Raw genomic sequence first — 22,593 nt, forward strand, 5'->3', positions numbered from 1 at the left:
CAAACAATCACAATCACAAGAAAACCATCATAACAGACAAAGTTTTCAATTGAGTACATCAAACCCTATTCTAAAAACATAAGTAAGTAAGTTCAGAACACAAAACCAAACAAAAGCATAAGTTCTGCTCTAGTTATGATAGCATTCATCAGTAAATGCTATCTCAGCTCCTCATCAATCTGAGCTGTCATCTGTATCCTCCTCTTCTTCCTCATCTTCCGCATCCTCAAATGCATCATCATCATTAGCTTCAAGAACATCTTCCTCCATCGCCATAGCTGAAACTTCAGCTGCTTCAGCTCTGCCTCCTTGTACCTGCTCTTCTGGCCAAGCTTCCACATTATGAAACTCCTCCATAGTCCACCTGTGTGCTAGAGGTGTATCATACATTCCAACAATCATCTCTGCAGTAGCCACCTGCCCTCTGTGGATAGACTGTAATTGTGCACCTATAAGAGACATGTACATGTCCCTCATTTGAAAAGGTTCTGCTTCATGTGTTTCAGCAGATGCCCGACTCTATGCTTGCCCTCTTTCTCTGCGAGTACAGCGTGGTGGAACTGGTTGAGCTGCTTCCTCACCTCCACAATATTGTCTATAATAAGCCTCATCAATTGCTTTCCTTGGCCTTTCAAAGGGTGGAGCTGAAGTATCCACCCCAGTTATCTTGCAGAGGTGTGTGATTAAAGACGGATGTCCTAAGGGTGCTTTGTTGTTTGTTGTGTTAGCGCATACCCTTATCTCATCAGCTATTACCTGTCCAATATTGACATTCAAGTTCCTGATTGCACAGTAAAGGAGGAGTGCCCTGCTAAGAGTAATGTCTGACACATGAGAACATGGTTGGATGTTGGCATGAAAAAAAGCCATCCAGTATTTTGCAAGAGGAGTTAAATCAGTACTCCTAATGTTCACTACAGAGCCAGTTCTATTCCTTTGAAAATGTCCTCCAGGTACACATAAAACTCTCTCCATATCATCAAAATTTGCGCCTTCTTCCATACAGAGAGCAAATTGGCACTGCTCACCAGCCCACACAGTATCCAAGAAGTTGTTGATGGAATCAGGATCATACCTAATAGCATGGCCTCTGACATAGCCAAGGTAATTCGCAGCTGGATAATCACCAATCTTTCTTGCATTAGTGTAGAATTCTTTTACGACAGCTATATTGGCAGGTGTAGGGTATGTGGCTAGCTTCCCCCAATCATTCCCTAACAATTGCTCTCCAAATTGAGGAGCAAAGTTAGGTATCATTCCAACCTTTCTCTCCATCAATAGCCTCCTATCTTGGACCACCTTGAAATGCTTCTCATGTTTGCAAGATAGGAACCTATTAGAATAGGGTTGTTCTAGTTCCTTTTCTTTTCTTTTGGATGCCATGGTCTTTATTCTTTTGCCTGAAGAGGATGTCATTCCTACATCAAACACAAATACAAAACCACCAAAAATTGTTGTAATTCATTAGTAACACACAAACAACACCATATTTTGAAGCTAAACCACCGCTGAGGGTAAAAAATCACCCCTCAGCGCCACCAGTGCAGCAATTCAACAAAAATCTAATGTCTGTCAGAGTGCCGCTCAGCGGCAATTTACCCCTGAGCGGTGACTCTGCAGATTTTTGAAAACTTCGTTTTTAACCTGTCCTAACTCCACCCACATGCAATTTTCAGTTGTCCAGATCAAACTCATTCAGTTCAATCGGTTCAAACCTCAATTAAATCATCAAATCATGCATAGAAATCAAAACCCCTAAAGATTCATGCTTTAACAATCAAATTCACATTCAAGAACCCTAGAATGAAAAATGTTTGACTTACTTGGGTGGAGATGCTAGATGAACTGAGAATGCTTTCAAGCTATGATGCTCTCTCTTCCTACCCCAAACTTAGATGGAAAGCTAGTGATAAAATGAGTGAAAGAGAGATTTTCTCAAGAGGGATGAGGGAAAAGTTGTAGAGAACCTTTTGAAAAAGTATGTAGGAGTGTGTGTGTAGAGAAAAATCTGAAAAGATAAACTAAGGCGCAACTTAGGGTATAAAAATACCCTAATGGGCTCGGGTTCCGCTTAGGGGCAACCTAAGCCCAATCTGCGACACTACCGCTCAGCGGCACTTTCAGGAAATGCTCTTCTTCTTCCTAGCTTAACCTAGGTGCCTCCTACCCATGCCTCTCACTTACTCCCTGCAATAACATGTTCAGATTACTCATGCAAAATCCTATTATGCAACTACAGCAAAACAAACAAAAAATATAATCAATCAACTGGGTTGCCTCCCAGGTAGCGCTTGTTTAACGTCACGAGCCTGACCCAAAATCCACCAACACCCATCAGTAGGTGCAAAGCTTTCTTACCAACACCCATCAGTAGATGTAACAAACCTAGTATCTTTCAGTGGATACTTAACCACCTAGCATCCTTCAGTAGATGCTATATCTCTGTAACTAAATTATAACAAAAACAAAAATACTCAAAAGTTCAAAATTACATCACCAAACCAAAAATTAAAAGTTCTTAAATCACTGGGTTGCCTCCCAGCAAGCGCTCTTTTAACGTCATTAGCTTGACCCAATAAAGTTCAAGTTCCTTCTTCCTGGTTGATGTCCATATTCCACCAACTCCTCAGCTGCTTCCGGTGTACTCTTTTGACTCTTCTAGAATATGGAGACTCTATCTCAATCATATCCTTTTCTTTATAGCCTTTCACAACCCACAACTTGTTTTTGAATCTCACAGGTGTACCTAGTTGGAGTTGTTCTTTCATCCAGTCATCAGGAACTTTCCTTCCTCTTCCAATCTTTTCTTTTTCCGGTACCTGAAACAATAAACAATGTTTACCTTTAACCTTGGGCTTTTCATCTTGAGAGCTAGTCATGAGTACATCTTGAAATGCAACTTTATGACTAGCTTCTTCCTCCTGCATCTGCCTCTCTTCTTTGAAGACATCTACAACAACTCTCTCTTCTCTGTCTTGGAGCACCACTATACCTTCGTTCACATCAATGATAACTTTGGCTATTTTCATAAACGGTCTTCCAAGAATAATGGGTATCTTTTCAGTCTCCATCTCCATCACCACAACGTCTACCAAGAACTGGAGTTTGCCCACACAAACTATAATATCTTCTACTATTCCATAAGGTTCCTTTGAAGATCCATCTGCCATTACTAAGTTAACTTTTACAGGCTTCACATCAACATCACCGATCTGCTCTAGTAAAGAATAAGGTATCAAGTTAACACTTGATCCTAAATCGAGTAAGGCCTTGTTTATCCTTTTCTTCCCTATTGTGCATGGAATGGAGAAACCTCCTGGATCTTTTGCCTTTAGAGGAAATGGCTCCTTTTTAACAGCTTTATACTTCTTTGTATCATCATCTCTACGTCTTTTCTTTGTAGAGACTTCTTCTTCAGGTTTAGTATAAACTGCAATTTGTTGTAGTATCTGATTCCAAGGTACATCATTGTCCACCATCTTGAATAATTCTATAAAATCAAATTGCTTCTCTTGATTTATTGGAAAAGGAAAAATATCATTACTCTCTATCTCTCTTCTCTCTCCTTTCTCTTTTCTCTCTTTTTCTTTTTCTCTCTCTTCTTTCTCTCTTTCTCTCTTTTCTCTCTCTTCTTTTTCTTGTTCTCCTTCTTCTAACTCAACTCTCTCATCATTTGTACTCTCTACCACTTTGCATTCTTCCCTAGGGTTAACCTCAGTATTAGCCCCAAAATTTTTGTTTGGCCTCTCTTCCAACTGCTTGGTAATCTGACCCATTTGAGTCTCCCAATTCTTAATAGAAGCCTCAGTGCTCTTTTGAGTAGACTCAGTTTTCTGTATGAACTGATGAAGAGTTTCTTCCATCCTTATTGACCTTTCATTAAGTATAGCAATCTGTTGCCATAAGGTTGGTTGTTGTTGTTGGTTATTGAATTGCCCAGTTTGTCCAGCTTGCCCAGTTTGTCCGTGACCAATGCTTGGGTGTGGTTTCCACCCTTGATTAAAATTCCCCTAACGGTATTGATTGGCCATGAAGTTTACATCCTCTTATGCTTCTACTGGAAAAGCGCATTGACCATTGATATGGTCACCTCCACATAATCCACACAACTGTGATTGAGCCTGTGCAACAGTCTTTAACTCTTTTGGCAGTTGTGCAAGTGTTTTTGTAAGAGTCTCCAGTTGTTGAGTTAGTATCTTGTTTTGTGCTAGCAAGGCATCATGGGTTTGTAACTGTAAAACTCCTTTTTGTTGTATAGGAGCTCCTCTTTCACTGTTGAGCTCATTGTCACTAGTAGCCATATTGTCAATGATTTATGTAGCTTCCTCTGGAGTTTTCCATTTGATATTTCCTCCTGCTGAGGCGTCAAGCATCATCTTGGTTTGTGAACCAAGACCTCCAAGGAAGATTACGACTACTTGCACATCATCAAAGCCATGCGTAGGTGTCTTTCTTAATAAGCTTTTATACCTGTCCCTTGCATGCCCCAGTGATTCCTCCATGCCTTGCCTGAATGATGACATCTCTTGCTTTCCTTTATTTACTTTTGATTGTGGAAAGTATTTATTTAGGAACTTGGTCACCACTTTCTTCTGGAAAAGAATTTGACCAAAGCTTAGCGTTGCCTCCTAGTGAGAATGGAAACAAGCTAAGTTTGATTGCTTCATCCGGCACCCCATTTATTTTCACCGTGTTGCAGATCTCATTAAAAGTTGTGAGGTGCTCATATGGGCTTTCGTGATACAACCCATTAAATTGATTACTCTTCACCAGTTGAATTAATGTTGGCTTAACCTCCATGTTGACTGCATTGACCCTTGGTCTTGCTATGCTGTTAAAGTGTTGAGGTCCAGCTATATTTGTGTAATCTGCAAGAGTTCTTCTGGCATTATTATTCTCCATATTTTCAGTGCTATGTTCAGAACCTTGTGGTGATGGTTGTAACAGAGTTTTCGGAGGAGGAAAGAGTTCTCTAGATGTACGGATTCTTCTCCTCCGTCTACTCTCGTCTAAACCTTCGAGAAGAGGTTCTGCAATTTTCTTGCTCCTAGTTCGGATTGCTTCCTGCATACACAAGAAAACAAAACCCTAGAAAAATTGGTTTGCACAAAAAGATATAAAAGAAGATATAAGATAAGAGATAAGAAGATAAAATAAAAACAGAAAAAATAAAAACAAAAAATAAAAACAAAAAATAAAAACAGAAAATAAAATAAAATAAAAATAAAATAAAATAAAAATAAAAATAAAAACAGAAATTCAAAATTCAAAATTCAAGTCAAAGATAATCAATAATCACACAAATGAACTAGTTAAACCACGAGTCCCCGGCAACGGTGCCAAAAACTTGATGACAAATTTATGAACACCGAAAAACGGCGCCACAAACTTGTTTAACAATCGGCAAGTGTGACCGAATCGTATCAAGTAATAAACTCGGTAAGACCAAGTATCGTTCTCCCAAAGGACTCACGGCCTAGTTTAGCTATATGATTTGTTGATTATTTAAGACTTAAGAGCAAATTGATTGTAGGTTTTAATGCAAGAGACAGTAATTAAATATGTATGCATGAATTTTATCAATGGAGAAAAACAGAATACAAACACTTCAATGAATTAAATGGATGAGTATGTTGTTGGGGTTATCAATTTCATCTTATCCACTCTCATATACTTTTAGGAATTCATCATTCTTATCATCAATTGCTAATGCCACTCTCTAAATCACCTTGCAAGAAGGCCTATCCTTAATTACGAGTTCATACAATTCCTAGCATTCCTAGTAATTAGTTCTGAAGTGCAGGAGCTTAAAGGCAACCAATATGCTATTGGGAGAAATTCCCCGGATCTAGACTTCCCCGTACGTTCCCGTATCGACAAAATCAATAATCATGGAAATGAATGAGTTAAACAAAGCAAGCAATAAGCAAAGAGGAAAAATCCTAGCTAAAGATGAAAGAAAACATATATCTTCATATAAGATGTTAAAACAAATTCCATATATGAGAGTTTCACAAGACTACATTGATTCTCCAACAACAATACAAGGTTTAGTTCACCATATTCATGGTGAAACTAGATGAACAATAATGAAAGAATGAAAGATAGAACCCTAGAAAGAGGAGGAGGTGGCCTGAGCATCCAAGATCTTCCTTCAAGGGGTGGAAAAGTGAGTGTTTGCTTCGTCTCAACCAAAGATACAAACCCTAGGACGTCCTAAAGCTTATATACTATTCTAAAATTACAGAAAATTAGGCCCAAGCCCAAAATAGTGCCACTCAGCGGTAAACTACCGCTCAGCGGTAAACTACCGCTCAACGGTAAGTGTGTGAGTTGTTTTTCTCCCCTCAGCGGCCTTTTCACCCCTCAGCGGAGCCAACGTGACTGCCTGAGTGCCGCTCAGCGGTAAACTGCCGCTGAGCGGCAGTTGCGGCTTCTCCTTTTGCACTTTTTGATGTCTTTTCTGATTCCATCTCTATCCTTCTTCACTTCTTTCACCAAATTCACCTTAAAACCTGCATAAAAACACTGAAATCAAGCATAAACCTGTCCAACTCTCTTATTTCTGAAAATATAACCAAAAGCATGATTTCAAGCTAGTTTCTAAGTGTTAAAGGTTGCTTTTAGTATCAATTTTAAGCATGAAAATAACAGTTTTTCAACTGTTATCACATCCCTAATAATTAATTCTGAAGCACAAAAGCTTAAAAGCAACCAACCCTCATATCCCTATGTCTAGGCAATATGCTATTGGGAGAATTTCCCCGGATCTAGATTTCCCCGTATGTGTCCATATCGACAAAATCAATAATCATGACATCGAATGAGTTAAACAATGCATGCTTTGAGCAAAGAGGAAAAACCCTAACTAATGATGAAAGAAAGCATGTATCATAAATATGATGTTTATACCCAAAATTCCATATATGAGAGCTTCAAAATATTACATTGATTCCCCAAGACCAAGGAGAGTTTAGTTCACCATATTCATGATGTAACTAGATGAACAATAATGAAAGAATGGAAGAGATATAAAAACCCTAGAAAGAGAGAAGAGGAGAGCCGTCACCATCTCCCAATCTACCCCCAAGGGGTGAAAAGTGTGTTTCTGCTTCCTCTCAGCCAAAGATACAAACCCTAGGAAGTCCAAAAGCTTATATACTATTCGAAATATTACAGAAAAGTAGGCCTAAGCCCAAAATAATGCCGCTCAGCGGTAAGTGCGTGTGTTGAATTCTTCCCCCTCAGCGGCATTTTCACCCCTCAACGGAGCTGACAGGAGTTCATTAGTGCCGCCAGCGGTAAACTGGCGCTGAGCGGTACTTGCGGCTTCCCTTCTTTTGCACTTTTTGAGTTCTTTTCTGATTCGATCTCTATCCTTCTCGACTTATTTCATCAAATTCACCTTAAAACCTGCATAAAACACTGAAATCAAGCATAAACCTGTTCAGGTCTCTTATTTCCAAAAATATGAACAAAAGCATGATTCCAAGCTAATTTTTGAGTGTTAAAGGTTGCTTTTAGTATCAATTTTAAGCATGAAAATAACATTTTTTCAACTGTTATCAATAGGAGAAGAGAAGGTGTGGTTCAGCATGTTCGAAGCATGGAAGCACCCGAATAAAGATCATTCTTTGTTTTGTATTGACTTATCAAGTGATGTTGTAAACAATTTTTATTTTTCAAATATGTCGTGCCTAATTGTGGATGAAAAAGGAAACTGTAAAGCAGGTGATATTGAGGACGTGGTATTAATAGATGATACCTCTATGGCGTCCGAGTGTGATGTTGAGGTGGCTAAGATTACCTTAGGCAGTAAGATGTTGTCCTCTATGGTACAACCACCCGTTTTGGAGTTGAAACCTTTACCATCCCATTTGAAATATGCTTGTCTTGAGGGGGATGAGGAACTCCCTGTTATTATGTCTGCATTGCTTACTGATGAGCAGGAAAAATAGCTATTATAGGTTATCAGAGACCACAAGAAAGCAATAGGCTGGAATTTAGCAGATATTCTTGGTATTAGCCCTTCTTTTTGCATGCATAAAATACTTTTGGAGGAGGATGCTAAACCAGTGATACAGCCTCAAGGAAGACTGAATCCTCAACTGATGGGGGTTGTAAAGAAAGAGGACACCAAGTTGCTACGAACAGGTATTATATACTCAAAATTCTGACAGCACTTGGGTGGGCCCTATACATGTGGTTCCCAAGAAATATGGAATCACAATGGTCAAGAACGAGAAGGACAAGTTGACTCCTATTCAGGACAGAAGTGGGGCACATAATTTAGTAGTTGACCATCTTAGTAGGAGTGAAAAGGGAAAAGATAACATTTCGATCCAGGATGACTTTTCCAATGAAGTCCTACTAGCATTCCTTCCACCATGAAGGAGGTAAGTTCCCTCATACTTTTTCTGTGCATTCCATATATAAGGTATACATTGAGCAATATGCATAATTTAAGTGTGGGGGTGTGGGGAAACAATTAACTTTGTTCCCTATTTTATTTTGTTTTTTTAATAAATATTTGCATTGGATTTGAGAGTTTGAATCAGTAACTAGATTGATCATGAATTCAAGAGAAAAATGAGTTATGTTGATATGAGTGGATTGCTTCTATGATTTGCTGATTGAGTTGACTTGAGAAATTCTTGATTAAATCTTTTGTGAAAGAAATTTGAACCATGTGAGTTTTGAGCTTAATGTTAAGGATGGACCACCATGTGCCATACCTATTTTTCATGAGTGATTTGACCATGTTTTGTTGATACTCTAATAGTTAGCTTGATTCTGTGTTGTGGAACTGAGGTGAATATGCATGATTTGACATGATTAAGGCATTTCTTGTTTTAGCTACTTGGCCAAATAAACTTGTCCTAACATTAAACCATTGGAAACCCCTTTGAGCCTTAAGTCCATTTTTTCTTGTTTTTATTCATTGTCAAATGAGAAAAGAAGGAAAAATCATATGTTCCTACCTTAGGAAAAAAGGAGTAATGGATTTTGTTAGAAGTAAGTGATGAATAAGTGTGTGGGTGATGATGAACAAATCTTCAACCCCCGAAAATGGAGTCAAAAACTTGTTAACCCTCGGCAAGTGTAACCGAATCGTATCAAGTAATAAACCTGGTAAGACCAAGTATCGTTCTCCCAAAGCACTCACGGCCTAGACAATTGTGTGATTTTGTTGATTAATTAAGACTTGTGAACAAATTCTTGTAAGTTTCAAATGCAAAAGACTGAAAAGTAAATATGTATGCATGTGATGATCAATGGGCAAGAAGAAACAAAACACGTGAAATGAAATATATGGATGAATATGTTGTTGGGGTTTATCAATTTCATCCTATCCACTCTCTTATATTTAGGAATTCATCATTCTTTTCATTAATGTTAATTCCACTTTCTAAATTACTTTAAACCCGATGTCTCGGCGAAAAAAGCCTAAACATAATCACTAGTTTACAATGTCTTGTTTCCCTAAAAATTAATCATGCATTATAGTGAACAGAAGCTTAAAGGCAACCAACTATCATACTCCTATGTCTAGGTTTGTAATATACTGTTGGAAGAATTCCCATATCGTGATTTGTAAGATATCTCTCAATAACAATCATAGGGAGAGAAGAGGAGAGCTGTCACATCGCCAAATCGTCCAACCCTAGGAGTATGAAATCTCCTGATACTTACAAATCATAAGATTTATGCCATACATGAGTAAAAATATCACAAGCATTTGAGCAAAGAAGAATATCTCTAACAATTAATGAAAGAAAGCATGTATCATAAAAATGATCTTGAAGAAAAAATTCCATACAAGAGAGTTTCTAAGGATTTACATTGATTCCCCGATAACAAAATATGTTTAGTTCTCCATCGTCATGGAAGAACTAGATGAGCAATGGAATGAAAGAATGGAAGAGATAGAAAAACCCGAGAAAGAAAAGAGGAGAGCCGTCACCATCTCCAATTCTACCCCCAAGGGGTGAAAATTGTGTTTCTGCTTCGTTCCAGCCAAAGATACAAACCCTAGAACGTCCTAAAGCTTATATACTATTCTAAAAAATACAGAAAATTAGGCCCAAGCTCATAAAAGTGTCGTTCAGCGGCAAGTGCGACACCTCAGTGTTTCCCCTCAGCTGCTGCTTTTGCCCTTCAGCGGTGATTTCGGCACCTGAAAACTGACGCTCAGCGGAAATTACCGCTCAGCGCCACTCGGTCACAACTTTTTCTGCACTCTGGTTGACTTTTCTGCATACCAATCATTCGGTACTTCAACTCTTCTTTCAAACCATTCAATTAGCCTACAAAATCAAGGGAATCTAGCGTAAAACCAATAAATTCACCTTCAACTCTCTTATTTCCAACAATTCAACAAAATCATGAGTTCAAGGTAATTTCTAAGTCATAAAGGTTGTAATTGACGTCAATTTTAAGTATAAAAATAACAGTTTTTCAACTGTTATCACAACCCCAAACTTAGAACTTTACTTGTCCTCAAGCAAATAAGATGTAACTCAATTTTCCACCAATCCATACAAGGGTTCACCACATTCAAAAATCCTTCTTTCAAGACAAGTAAATACTTAATTTAGCTCATCATCAAGACTTCAATCAAGATGTGCACATGCTTTTAGTAATCACTCAAACTCATACTATTCAACAAATGCTATTTTCATGAATGATCAATTAACTAAGCAAAGATGTTCTTATGTGTTCATGGAATATATCCTCACTAGATAAAGTCTTTCACTCAAACACACAAGTGTATAGGAGATATTCACTCATTCACTTTACTATTACAATGTCACATGAATCAACTTTGCCTTTCATTTAACCATAATCAAAAACACTTACAAGCAAACATCATCATAAGGACTTTTCAATGGCTTATAATGTGGTTGGGCTAACAATAACAATTGGTTTTTTTGGATCACAAAACCCTTGAGTTAAGAGAATCATCTAAACACAACCATTCTTGATTGTTCCCAACTTTCTTTTGTATTGAGCTTTTTTTTTCTTTTTCTTTTTCTTTTCACATGCTTAACTTTTGGCTCAATGCTTTTTTATTTTCCCTTTTTATTTTCCAACAACCCCAAACTTGAACATTTATCAATACCACAAAATATTTTCATCTTAACTCAAGGTAAAGTTTTTCAAAAGGGTTTTCAAATTATGTTCATGGCTAAGGGTCCAAAGGATAGAACACATTGTGTTCTGTTTAATTGGGCTAAATTCATGCATTTCGCTAACAAAAAGGGTTTCCAATAAATGGCCTTGATCATATGATGCAAACAAGCAAATGATTCAATCATAGCAAACCTGGGCAAAGTCATTCATGCTTTCAAAGTAATAGCATTCAATCACAGCAACTCTGGAGCTCAAAACCTCACATATAAGCTCATTCACATTCCACATATAACATCCTGCTTAGAATCATAATCACAATCACAACATCTTGCATTTGTTCACAAAGCTTGTGAACCACCTGTATAAGCATATATTGTGCACATTCTCAATCATCAATCAAGATCCAAACATCATCAAGCAATACTCATCATGCAATAAGTCATAAGCAAACCATCATAACAAATAAAATTCAAATTGAGTACATCAAACCCTATTCTAAAAACAGAAGCAAATAAGTTCAATTTTACAAAACCAAAGATAGAAAAGATCCTGCTCTAGTGCTGATAGCATCCATCAGTAGATGATATCTCAGCTCCTCAATCTCTAAACATGCAACTAAAGCAAAATCAAAACAAACAAAATATAGTAAATCAACTGGGTTGGCTCCCAGGTAGTGCTTGTTTAACGTCATGAGCCTGACCGAAAATCCACCAACACCCATCAGTTGGTGCAAATCTTTCTTACCAACTCCCATCAGTAGGTGTAACAAACCTAGTATCCTTCAATAGATACTCAACCACCTAGCATCCATCAGTAGATGCTATACCCTGTAGAAAAAAATTTATAACTAAAACAAAAATAACAAAAGTTCATAATTACATCACTAAACCAAAAACAAAAGTTCTTAAATCACTGGGTTGCCTCCCAGCAAGCGCTCTTTTAATGTCTTTAGCTTGACCCAATAAAGCTCAAGTTCCATCTTCTTTTTCTTCTTCTTTCTACTGAACTTCTTCAAAAATTTGATCAAACCAGGAACCTGTTGCAATGTCTCAATCACAGGAACTTTAATCTCCAATTTCTTGAAGATTTCCTTAAAGCGCTCAAAGTCCTTCTCTTTCCTATGATACTTCTTAGAATGAGGACAAGATTTCTCATATGATTCTTTCTTTTTTCTCTCATCCTCTTTTTCTTTTCTCTCACTTTCTTAAGATTCACACAAATTTTCTTTTCTCTTACTCTTTTTTTTTCTTTTCTTTTTCTACTCACTTTCTCAATCTTCACACAAATTTTGTTTCTCTCTTATCTCTCAACCACCTCTTTTTTCTCCACTCTCTCTTCTTTTTCCTTTACTCTCTCTAACTCAACTTTTTCAACATCTACACTCACTAAAACTTTACACTCTTCTCTAGGGTTAATCTCAGTATTAGCCCCAAAACTCTTATCGGGCCTTTCTTCCAACTTCTTATTTAATTGTCCGATTTGCATCTCCATATTTCTAATGGATGCTTGATTGTTGTTATGATTGGAGATGGTTACCTGCATAAACTGGTTAAGAGTTTCTTCCAACTTTGTATGTTTTTCAATGAGTGTACATATTTGTTTCCATAATGATGGTTGTTGTTGTGGCCTATTAAATTGTCCTGATTGCCCAGCTTGTCCAGATTGTCCCTGACCTTGACCCATGCTTGGGTGAGGTTTCCACCCTTGGTTGAAATTACCTTGGTGGTATGGAAATTGATTGTTCATGAAATTTACATCTTCTAGGGCCTCCACTGGAAAAGCATATTGACCATTGATATGGTCACCACCACATAGTTCACACATCTGTTGTTGAACTTAAGCAACAATTTTTAATTCCTTCGGCAATTGAGCAAGTATCATTGTTAGATTCTCCAACTATTGAGTTATAATCTTATTCTGAGCGAGCAAGGCATCATTTGATTGCAATTGTAGAACTCCTTTCTGTTGAATAGGAGCTCCTCTTTCACTATGCATTTCATTGTCAATAGCAGCCATGTTCTCTATCAATTCTGTTGCTTTCTCTGGAGTCTTACATTTAATATTACCTCCAGCTCAGGCATCTAACATCAACTTGGTTTGTGAACCAAGACCTCCAAGGAAAAGTAGAACTACTGCTGCTTCATCAAAACCATGCATGGGAGTCTTTCTCAATAAACTTTTGTACCTGTCCCATGCTTGACCTAATGTCTCCTCCATGCCTTGTCTAAAAGAAGAGATCTCTTGCTTCCCTTTGTTGACTTTAGATTGTGGAAAGTATTTGTTCAAAAACTTTGCTACCACAGCTTCCCATTCTGTAAAACTACCTTCTAGAAAAGAATTTAACCATAATTTAGCATTGCGTCCCAATGAGAAAGGAAACAAGCTAAGCTTGATTACTTCATCGGGCACTACATTTATCTTCACAGTGTTACAGATTGCATTGAAAGTAGTGAGATGTTCATACGAGCTTTCATGTGATAGCCCATTAAACTGATTGCTTTTCACTAACTGTATCAATGCCGGTTTCACCTCCATGTTTGCAGCATTGACCCTCGGCCTTTCTATACAATTAAAATGTTGAGGGCCAACCAAAGTGGTGTAATCTGCAAGAGTCCGTCTACCATTATTCTCCTCTGTCATATTTTCAGTGTTATCGTAAGACCTTGGTGGTAAAGGTTGTAAGAGTGTCTCAGGAGAAGGGAATCGTTCTCTTGAAGTTCGAATTCTCCTCCTCCTTCTACTTTCGTTCAGGCCTTCCAGAAGAGGTTCAGAAATCTTTTTGCTTCTAGTCCAAATATTACCCTGCACACACAAGGAAACAAAACCCTAGAAAAATTTTGTTAGCACAAAAAGATAGAAAAGAGAAGAAATAATCAAAAGATATAATTGAAAAGATAAGAATATAGAAAATAAAAACAGAAAATAAAATAAAAACAGAAAACAAAAAAAGAAAATAAAAACAGAAAAATAAAAACAGAGAATAAAAATAGAAAATAAAAACAGAAAAACAGAAAATAAAATAGAAAAATAAAAACAGAAAAAAAAATTCACAACAAGTCAAAACTAATCAAAAATCACACAGATAGACTAGTTAAACCACGAGTCCTCGGCAACGGTGCCAAAAACTTGATGAACAAATCTTCAATCCCCGAAAACAGAGTCAAAAACTTGTTAACCCTCGGCAAGTGTAACCGAATCGTATCAAGTAATAAACCTGGTAAGACCAAGTATCATTCTCCCAAAGAACTCACGGCCTAGACAGTTGTCTGATTTTGTTGATTAATTAAGACTTGTGAACAAATTGTTGTAAGTTTCAAATGCAAAAGACTGAAAAGTAAATATGTATGCATGTGATCATCAATGGGCAAAAAGAAACAAAACACGTGAATTGAAATATATGGATGAATATGTTGTTGGGGTTTATCAATTTCATCCTATCCACTCTCTTGTATTTAGGAATTCATCATTCATTTTGTTAATGTTAATGCCACTTTCTAGATTACTTTAAACCCAATGTCTCGCCGAAGAAAGCCTAAACATAATCACTAGTTTATAATGTCTTGTCTCCCTAGCAATTAATCATGCATTATAGTGAACAGAAGCTTAAAGGCAACCTACTATCATACTCATATGTCTAGGTTGCTAATATACTATTGGAAGAATTTCCCAGATCGTGATTTGTAAGATATCTCTCAATAACAATCCTAGGGAGAGAAGAGGAGAGCTGTCACATCCCCAAATCGTCCACCCTAGGAGTACGAAATCTCCTGATACTTACAAATCATAAGATTTATGCCATACATGAGTAAAAATATCACAAGCATTTGAGCAAAGAAGAATGTCTCTAACAATTAATGAGAGAAAGCATGTATCATAAAAATGATCTTGAAGAAAAAAATCCATACAAGAGAGTTTCTAAGGATTTACATTGATTCCCCAATAACAAAATATGTTTAGTTCTCCATCGTCATGGAAGAACTAGATGAACAATGGAATGAAAGAATGGAAGAGATAGAAAAACCCGAGAAAGAGAAGAGGAGAGCCGTCATCATCTCCAATTCTACCCCCAAGGGGTGAAAAGTGTGTTTCTGCTTCGTTCCAGCCAAAGATACAAACCCCAGAACGTCCTAAAGCTTATATACTATTCTAAAAAATATAGAAAATTAGGCCCAAGCCCATAAAAATGCCGCTCAGCGGCAAGTGCGGCACCTTAGTTTTTCCCCTTAGTTGCTGGTTTTGCCCCTCAGCGGTGATTTCAGCACCTGAAACTGGCGCTCAGCGGAAATTACTGCTCAGCGCCACTCGGTCGCAACTTTTTCTGTACTCTGGTTGAATTTTCTACATTCTGGTTGACTTTGACTGGTTGACTTTATTCGTTGAGTGGTTGACTTTTCTACATTCGGTACTTCAACTCTTCTTTCAAACCATTCAATTAGCCTACAAAATCAAGGGAATCTAGCGCAAAACCATTAAATTCACATTCAACTCTCTTATTTCCAACAATTCAACAAAATCATGAGTTCAATTTTAAGTATAAAAATAATAGTTTTTCAACTATTATCAGGTGAGTACCTCACCCACATAATAATAAAAAGGGAAAAAAGGAAGATGAAAAGTTGGAGTTTTAAGAAGGAAAAATAAAGGGGGAGAAAGAAAAGAAAAGAAAAAAAAAAAGAGAAAGAAAAATAAATCTTCCTTAAAAGAGCAAGAAATAGATTTGTTTTTGAAATCAAGTATCATTACTCTCTCTATATCAATTTCAAAAACTCAAAAATTCCAAGATAATTTCCTACCATTGCCTTGGCTTCAATATAACCTTTAAAAAGCCCTCATGATCAATAATTGCAAGTTTTCTGAAGTGTGTGAATGTTAGAATCTTGCTAAAAATCAAGGGTGTCTACTTACATGGGTATTTTGAGTGTAAACACAAGCCAAAAACACTTGAGAGAGTTGGAGAGAAATAGATACATTTTTACATGAGTGTTATCTTTCATATTTGATTTTCTTGGGAATTCAAAAGGTTAACTCATGTGTGAAGAATAAAACAATTTCATTTGCATGTCCATGACAAAGTAATGTCTAGATGATTGATCTATGTATGGTGTTGTAAATTCTTTTGATCCAAATGCAAATATGGAAAAAATGACCCAGAACAAAGTTTTGGAATTAATTAATTTTGCCCAGGAGTGCAAAAGGATAAGTGTGGGGGTGTGATGTGTGCATATTTATGCCCACATTTATGCTTTAAAGTTCAAGTTTTTGATGGGATATTTGTACTTAAATGATTGATTTAAAGTGAATCTGTGTGAAGTTGAATTGTTGGGTTTGAGGGTTAAAGAGACGTAATAGGTGAGTTTTAGTGCATAAATTATTCTTTGATGTTCTAATGTTTAATTGTGCAGCTGAAAGTTAAACTTTGTTGGTCCAAATTGCAAATTAAGGTCCAAAATCAGATTTTGTTTGGAAAATAATGTAAAGATGGGCCAAACAAGCAGTCTTTACCCTTGTACCTCCCAAATTTCCCTACATGCACCCCTCTTTTGTTAACCAAGCCTAAACACTAAGCCTTTTCTTCTACACCCCTAAATTTTCCTACCCATACCCCTCCTACCACTAACTAGTCATGCCACATGTTGAAATCCTCCACACACACATCTGACCATTGAGAAGATGCCACGTCACCACCCTTACACATCACCATCTTCTTCATAGAAAGCCTAAACTCCTAAACCCTAGCCGCCACGACCAACCACTCTCACCATGAAACCCATTCCACCGTGAACCATCTTGATCGGACCACCTCCATGCCGCCGTGAAGCCGCCACCATCGCGAGACCAGACGTGAGTTCTGCACCGTCAGCTTCGAGCCTCCTCCTGTGCAAAGCCATCACCGTCTTCAAAACACAACTCGCGAGAGCCATCATAGGGCATCAATCATGCCTGCCACCATTGGGTGAGTCCCTCCACTGTCGCACAACCAACCGCACTTCCATAACCTACAAATCAATCACAAAAGCCGCGAAGCAGAGGAGCCCTAAAACGCAGAAAGAAAACCCAATCACAGAGAAACCCAGAATTGCGCCGCCCACGCTCACGACCAATCTATCTTCTTCATGTCGCCAACACCAAAGTGTGACCTCCATGGCCGCCGTGACACCACCATCTCGCACCTTCATCTTCTCCAGCAAAGCCACCACGTCGTGGCGAGTTTTCCTCCTTCACGCCCAAACTCCATGGACACCATGTTCACCTCGCACCAGCGTCGAACAGAAACACCTTCATCCATGAAACCCATTCGCTTCTACGTCGCACCTGTAAAGAGGAAAACACAGAAAAACCAGATGCATAGAGGGCAAGCTCGAACCAATTCGAAAAGGAGAAGAGAAACCTCATTCTCGCGGCACAGGCAGAAGCACATGAGTTTCCCCAATTTGTTGAAACCCTAATTTTAGGTGGAAAAGGGGGTTGACACGTGGCATACCATCATTGGGCGCGACCTCTCTGGTCAAAACTGGTCAACAAATTTGAATCTGGTCAAGGTTGGTCAAACAGGGGTTTTGTTACAATTTTGGGAAATTCAGTTGGTGTTAAAGTGTAGTTAAAGGAACTCTCAAGGGCTTTTTTGTAATTTTAGAAATTGAAGGACATTAATGAAATAGATAATTCAGTTGATATTTTTAAAGATAATTGATTTAATCTAAAAATATATCAACAGAATATATCTTATCAACAAACTATTCAGGATTCAAGCCCAATCAATTCCTATATAAAGAGACCCAGGGAAAGCAGAAAAGGGACTTCATTCATTCATTCACCACTTCTCTCTCTCTTATTTCATCATGTATTCAACTCCATTCATGGAGAGCTAATCATCTAGGGCTATTCTGCTATAATTCCATTATGGATTCTGAGGTTAGGTTGAGTTAATGTAATTGTTTATTTTGATTATTGATTTAAGTTGTTCTCTCTCTGTCTTTCATCTCTCTATCATATTAAAAGCAAAAAATTTTGCATCATAATGTGTTTGAATATACATGCATATTGATTATATGAGTTCTAGGGTTTCTAGGTTTAATTGAGAATCTACTTTGATTTAATTTAGGAACTTTCGTATGATTAAATGGTTTTTACTATCAATTGAGAATGTACTTTGATTGGTAGTAATAATTTCAACTATAATCAATTGAGAATTTACTTTGATTGATTAACTTTTAACTTGGTTAGGAGATTTAAGAATAGACATGATTAAACACAATAGAATTTGATTGAGAATGTACTTTGGTTGAATTTATAGGGAATAATCTAGTAAAGGTTTTGCATTTGATTGAGAATTTACTGTGGTTAATTGCATGATGTTGATGGATTGGCAAGTGTACCAAATCGCACAAGTAATATAAAATGGTAAGACCAAGTATCGTACCCTAGAGGACTCTCGACACTAAACAATCGTGTGATAAATTAATTAATTAAGACTTAAAAGAAAAAAAGATTGATGTAATCCTGCCCGACGTAGTCCTTGTTTAGTATTTTTACCTTTTATAGGTTAGCTTGTAAGGAGCATGGGTTACTATAAATACCCGTCTCCATCACTGTATCATTCACTTTTGAGATTAATGATAATTGAATTTTCTGAAATCAGAAATTATTCTCTCTTGAAAGTCATAGGCTAGAGAGTCCACAGACTCCCTCTAGCCACCTTCCAAGCACACTCTCTCATTTTCATTTTCCTTGATTTCCACTGTGCTCCACATTTTCCTTTCTCCTCTACGACGTCGCTTCTACACCAATCCATTTTCCTTTGCGTGGAGCGCCTCAGCAACTACAATTGCACGCGTCAGCTCCTTCATTCCACATCACTGGCATTCTCTCTCGCGCATCAGACACGCACAACGTCATTTGCATTTCACTCTCTCAATAGCTCCTCCGCCATCAACCACATCCTCTTCACCGTTTTGCTTTGGTTTCATCACAGATTCCACGTTCAATCTTTATTCTACCTTGCTTCCGTCATTGCAACCCTAGATCCAGGTTTTCCACCGAATTTCATCTTCTCCGCTAGGGTTTCGTCTCACTTCCTCCTTCATTTTCATTATTCCTTCATTTTTCACCGAACAAACCTTATTTCCTTCGTTCATCCTTCTTTTCCACCGTTCAATCTGTCATTTGAACCGATTAATCGGTTTATATTGAGTCTCCTCACCATTTTAGGGTTTCTTCGTGTCCGATTAGTGTCTCCATCGTTCGATTTAGGGTTTATCCATTATTTAGGGTTTTCTCGAGTTCTCTTCCAATTAACTCTCAATTTAGAACTCTGTCTACATATCCGCTGCATCTTCTCTCGTCGAGGAAGGCTCGAGGAGTTCGAATCGTGCTCGTACAGCTTCTATCATCATCTTCGCGGGCGTTCGTCCATCAAGTGGTATCATGAGCTCAGGTTTCGTTCACGCGTCTAAGGTAAGTATCTCGGTTCATCTCTGTTCTGAGTTGTTCGGTTTTCTTCTGTTCTTGCGTTGTTTCGCGTCTCTGTGCATTCATCTTATTTTGTCTCGGTTTGATTCTGTTCTTTGCGTTTTGTTTCGATTCGGTCTTGTCTGATTCATATTTTGTTCATTTTGATTATGATTCGCGTTTCTATTTTATGTCATCCTCTGTTCGTTTTGTCTCGTTGGGATTCTTTGTGTTTTATTTTGTTCAATTTCATAGTTGTTCATCATTTTCCTTCATTATCATGAGTGTTATGACTTGTTCTGAGCCTTCAGTCAGTGTTTTGATCATTTTAATTCGGTGCAAGTATTTGTTTGAGTCTTTTATTTTCTGAATCTTATTTTGTCATGTTCTAGTCTTGTGGTTTGTTTTAATTGTCAATTAAATCTGAGTTTAACTCTGATTCAATTGAGTTTTTTTGCTTTGAGTAAGATCTGTCCATCATCATAAGCAGTGACATTCAATTGAATGAGCTTGATGACAGACTTCAACAGCAGTTTTAATGTCATTTCATTTCTCTGAAGCTGTCTTGAGTTTTTGATGTTGTCCATTACATGTAATTGTATTGCACTTTTGAAATTCTGTGAGCTGAAAGTTGAACCTGCTTGTGGATAGCAAATGCACCCCAATTAAGCTATGAAATGTTGCATTGAGCTTGGGTGCAAGATGCTTACAGCAGCATCAGCCTCTCTTTTGGCCAGCTACACCGAACTAGTTTTTCTTTGAAGTCTGTGTTAATGTTTTGAGTGTGTGTTTGTTCTGCTTGGTATTAGTTCATTGCTAAGCTTCTAGTTCAATCATATTCAAGAGTCATTTGTGTTTGCTGTTTTGTTATTCAAGTTCAATTTCTACAGTTTTGGTTAAGAGTGAAATTTGATGCTAGAGTCAAAAGTTATCAATGAAACCAATTATGTGTTTTCTTTTTATTAAGTTGAACCATTAATCTGATGCAAGTAAAGTGCTGATTTGTAAACTGCATTGATCTTAGTCTATTGTGGATTGTAGCAAGAGCTGTAAGTCAATAACATTTGAAGCAATTAAGGATTAATCCTACTGTTACAAGTTAAAAAAAAAAAAGAGTTGAAGGACTTAGTGCAATTCACAATAGCTGCCTCTAATTCAGAACATCAAATATGAAAAATAAAACAAGTTTCTCTAAGGCACAATGTCAAACAGTTTGGTATGCCAATTTATAAATCAAATCTGTTCAGTATTGGTTCAACTTAAGTCCCTTTTCTTGTTTTACTAATCTGTTCTAGTTCTATTCCTTAGGTTCTATTTGTTGTGCTTACTTTGATCAAAAGCTTTGTTTCTTGCTTGTCATTGTTGAATGTTCTAGTTTTGTCTCAGTGTAAATGTAAACTCTGATCTGCTGTTCATAATTGAGCTTTTGTTGCTTCTATTAATCTGGTCTAGAGTTGATCTTGAGTCAATTTCATTATCTGGTGCCTACATTGTTGGTGGTTGTCCTGTATTGTCCATTACTCTGCTTAGCCTAGCCTTTTCTGAAATGAGAAGCTGTACACTCTTGATTTTTGGAATTTGAAAGAAGGTTTGTGTGCTTGGTAGCATCTTAGGTGGTGGTGGTCTGAAAGACTTTCCAGCTTTGTACTGCCAAGGGAGAATCTCCCTTCTAAACCTTTCCGTTTTGAGTGCTTTAACTTTTTAAAGAGAAACCTCAGTGCTGTGAGCTTAGTATGGCTGATTTAGCCCACTTTCTTGGCACATTTGTATGAGAGAATCAGTTTTACTTAACTGTGTACTGACGGTTTACTTGTGCAGGAAAGTGAGATTGATTAAGCTGGAATGCAACCATTGGACCAAGAGCGAAAGTTTTCTTGCATTGAATCTGATTATTACATTATGTTGCATTCATTTTAGATTTTAAGTTGTTTACTGAAATCATTGGTATATTAATTGTTTGGAATGTGAATGCTGAGTCTTATTTGATAAGACATATGGGAATTTGGTAGATGCATAAGAATTGCAAATAAGGTGTTGATTGTTTTATGAGCATTTCTGGAAGTGCAACAACACTATTTTAAAACTGCCAATTTCTGATTTGCCTCACATTACTCTTTGTCCATTGATTTGATTAGCATGGTCCACTGATTTCTGAATTAGTTTTGAGCTTATTCATTTCTGCATCAACACTGTTTTAGCTGCCAATTTCTGCATTGCATCATGTTAATCTTTCTCCATTGATTTGATTAGCTTGGGGTGGTTGTTTAATCAGTTGGACTAAGGATTGAAATCCATATCTTTGAATCTGATGAAGATTGAGTACATTGGCCTATGAGTGCATATCAGAATTTCAATGTGATGATTTGAGAGCTTAAACAGCTGAGATTTATTTGTGCAGATTTCCATTCTGTTTAAATTCATTGTTTAATCTTAGCTGAATTTTCTGCATTACATCATATCATTTTTTTTGTCCATTGGTTTGATCAGGTTTTGATTAATTTGGAATGATTGTTTAATCAGTTTGGTTTCAGCCTTGAATTACACCCATTTGCATCTGGTTTAATATCCATGTTTGTGTATTTTGCTGGAATTGGTGTAATTTCTGTGTGCATATTTGAAATCAGTGCAGGGAGAAAGTGTAGAATAGGTGTGTTGTTGTGTGCAGAGTTGATAAATATTTGGAGTCAAGAATTTTAAGCAGTAGCAGAATCTCAGTAGAGTTTAGAGCAAGCTAAACCAACCATTTAATTAGGGGAGTTGCTTAACTTTCTTACCTCTGGATTGCTTAACTATTTCTATCTTAGCTTGAAATTGATAGCATTGATGGTTGCTCTGCTGAATTGAGTGTGAATATTTGATTGCAGTTTGTCATTTGAGAGCAAAAGAAATTTATATAGCTGCATCAAGTGCAAGAGACTAGGAGAAAAGGGAAGAATCTTTTATATTGTGTGAAGTTAATCCTCTTGATATCCGTGTGTAGATAAGGTACATTGATTCCAATTGTGATTTGTG

At 37.2% G+C, this 22,593-nt stretch overlaps 1 protein-coding gene across 1 annotated transcript in view; it reads right to left on the reverse strand.

Moving 5' to 3' along the window:
* The window catches only part of LOC148203541 (uncharacterized), a 36,314-nt gene extending 19,260 nt beyond the window's left edge, over positions 1-17,054 (reverse strand). Inside the window, exon 1 of the mRNA XM_088107644.1 lies at positions 16,893-17,054. Within this exon, the coding sequence (XP_087963770.1) occupies positions 16,893-17,054 (162 nt within the window). The remainder of the gene's footprint in view (positions 1-16,892) is intronic.
* Between the last annotated feature and the right edge of the window lie 5,539 nt (positions 17,055-22,593).

This window comes from Vigna umbellata, chromosome 2 (assembly GCF_029865625.1).
Source record: "Vigna umbellata cultivar VRB3 chromosome 2, Vumbellata_1.0, whole genome shotgun sequence".
NCBI classification, from domain to species: Eukaryota; Viridiplantae; Streptophyta; class Magnoliopsida; order Fabales; family Fabaceae; genus Vigna; species Vigna umbellata.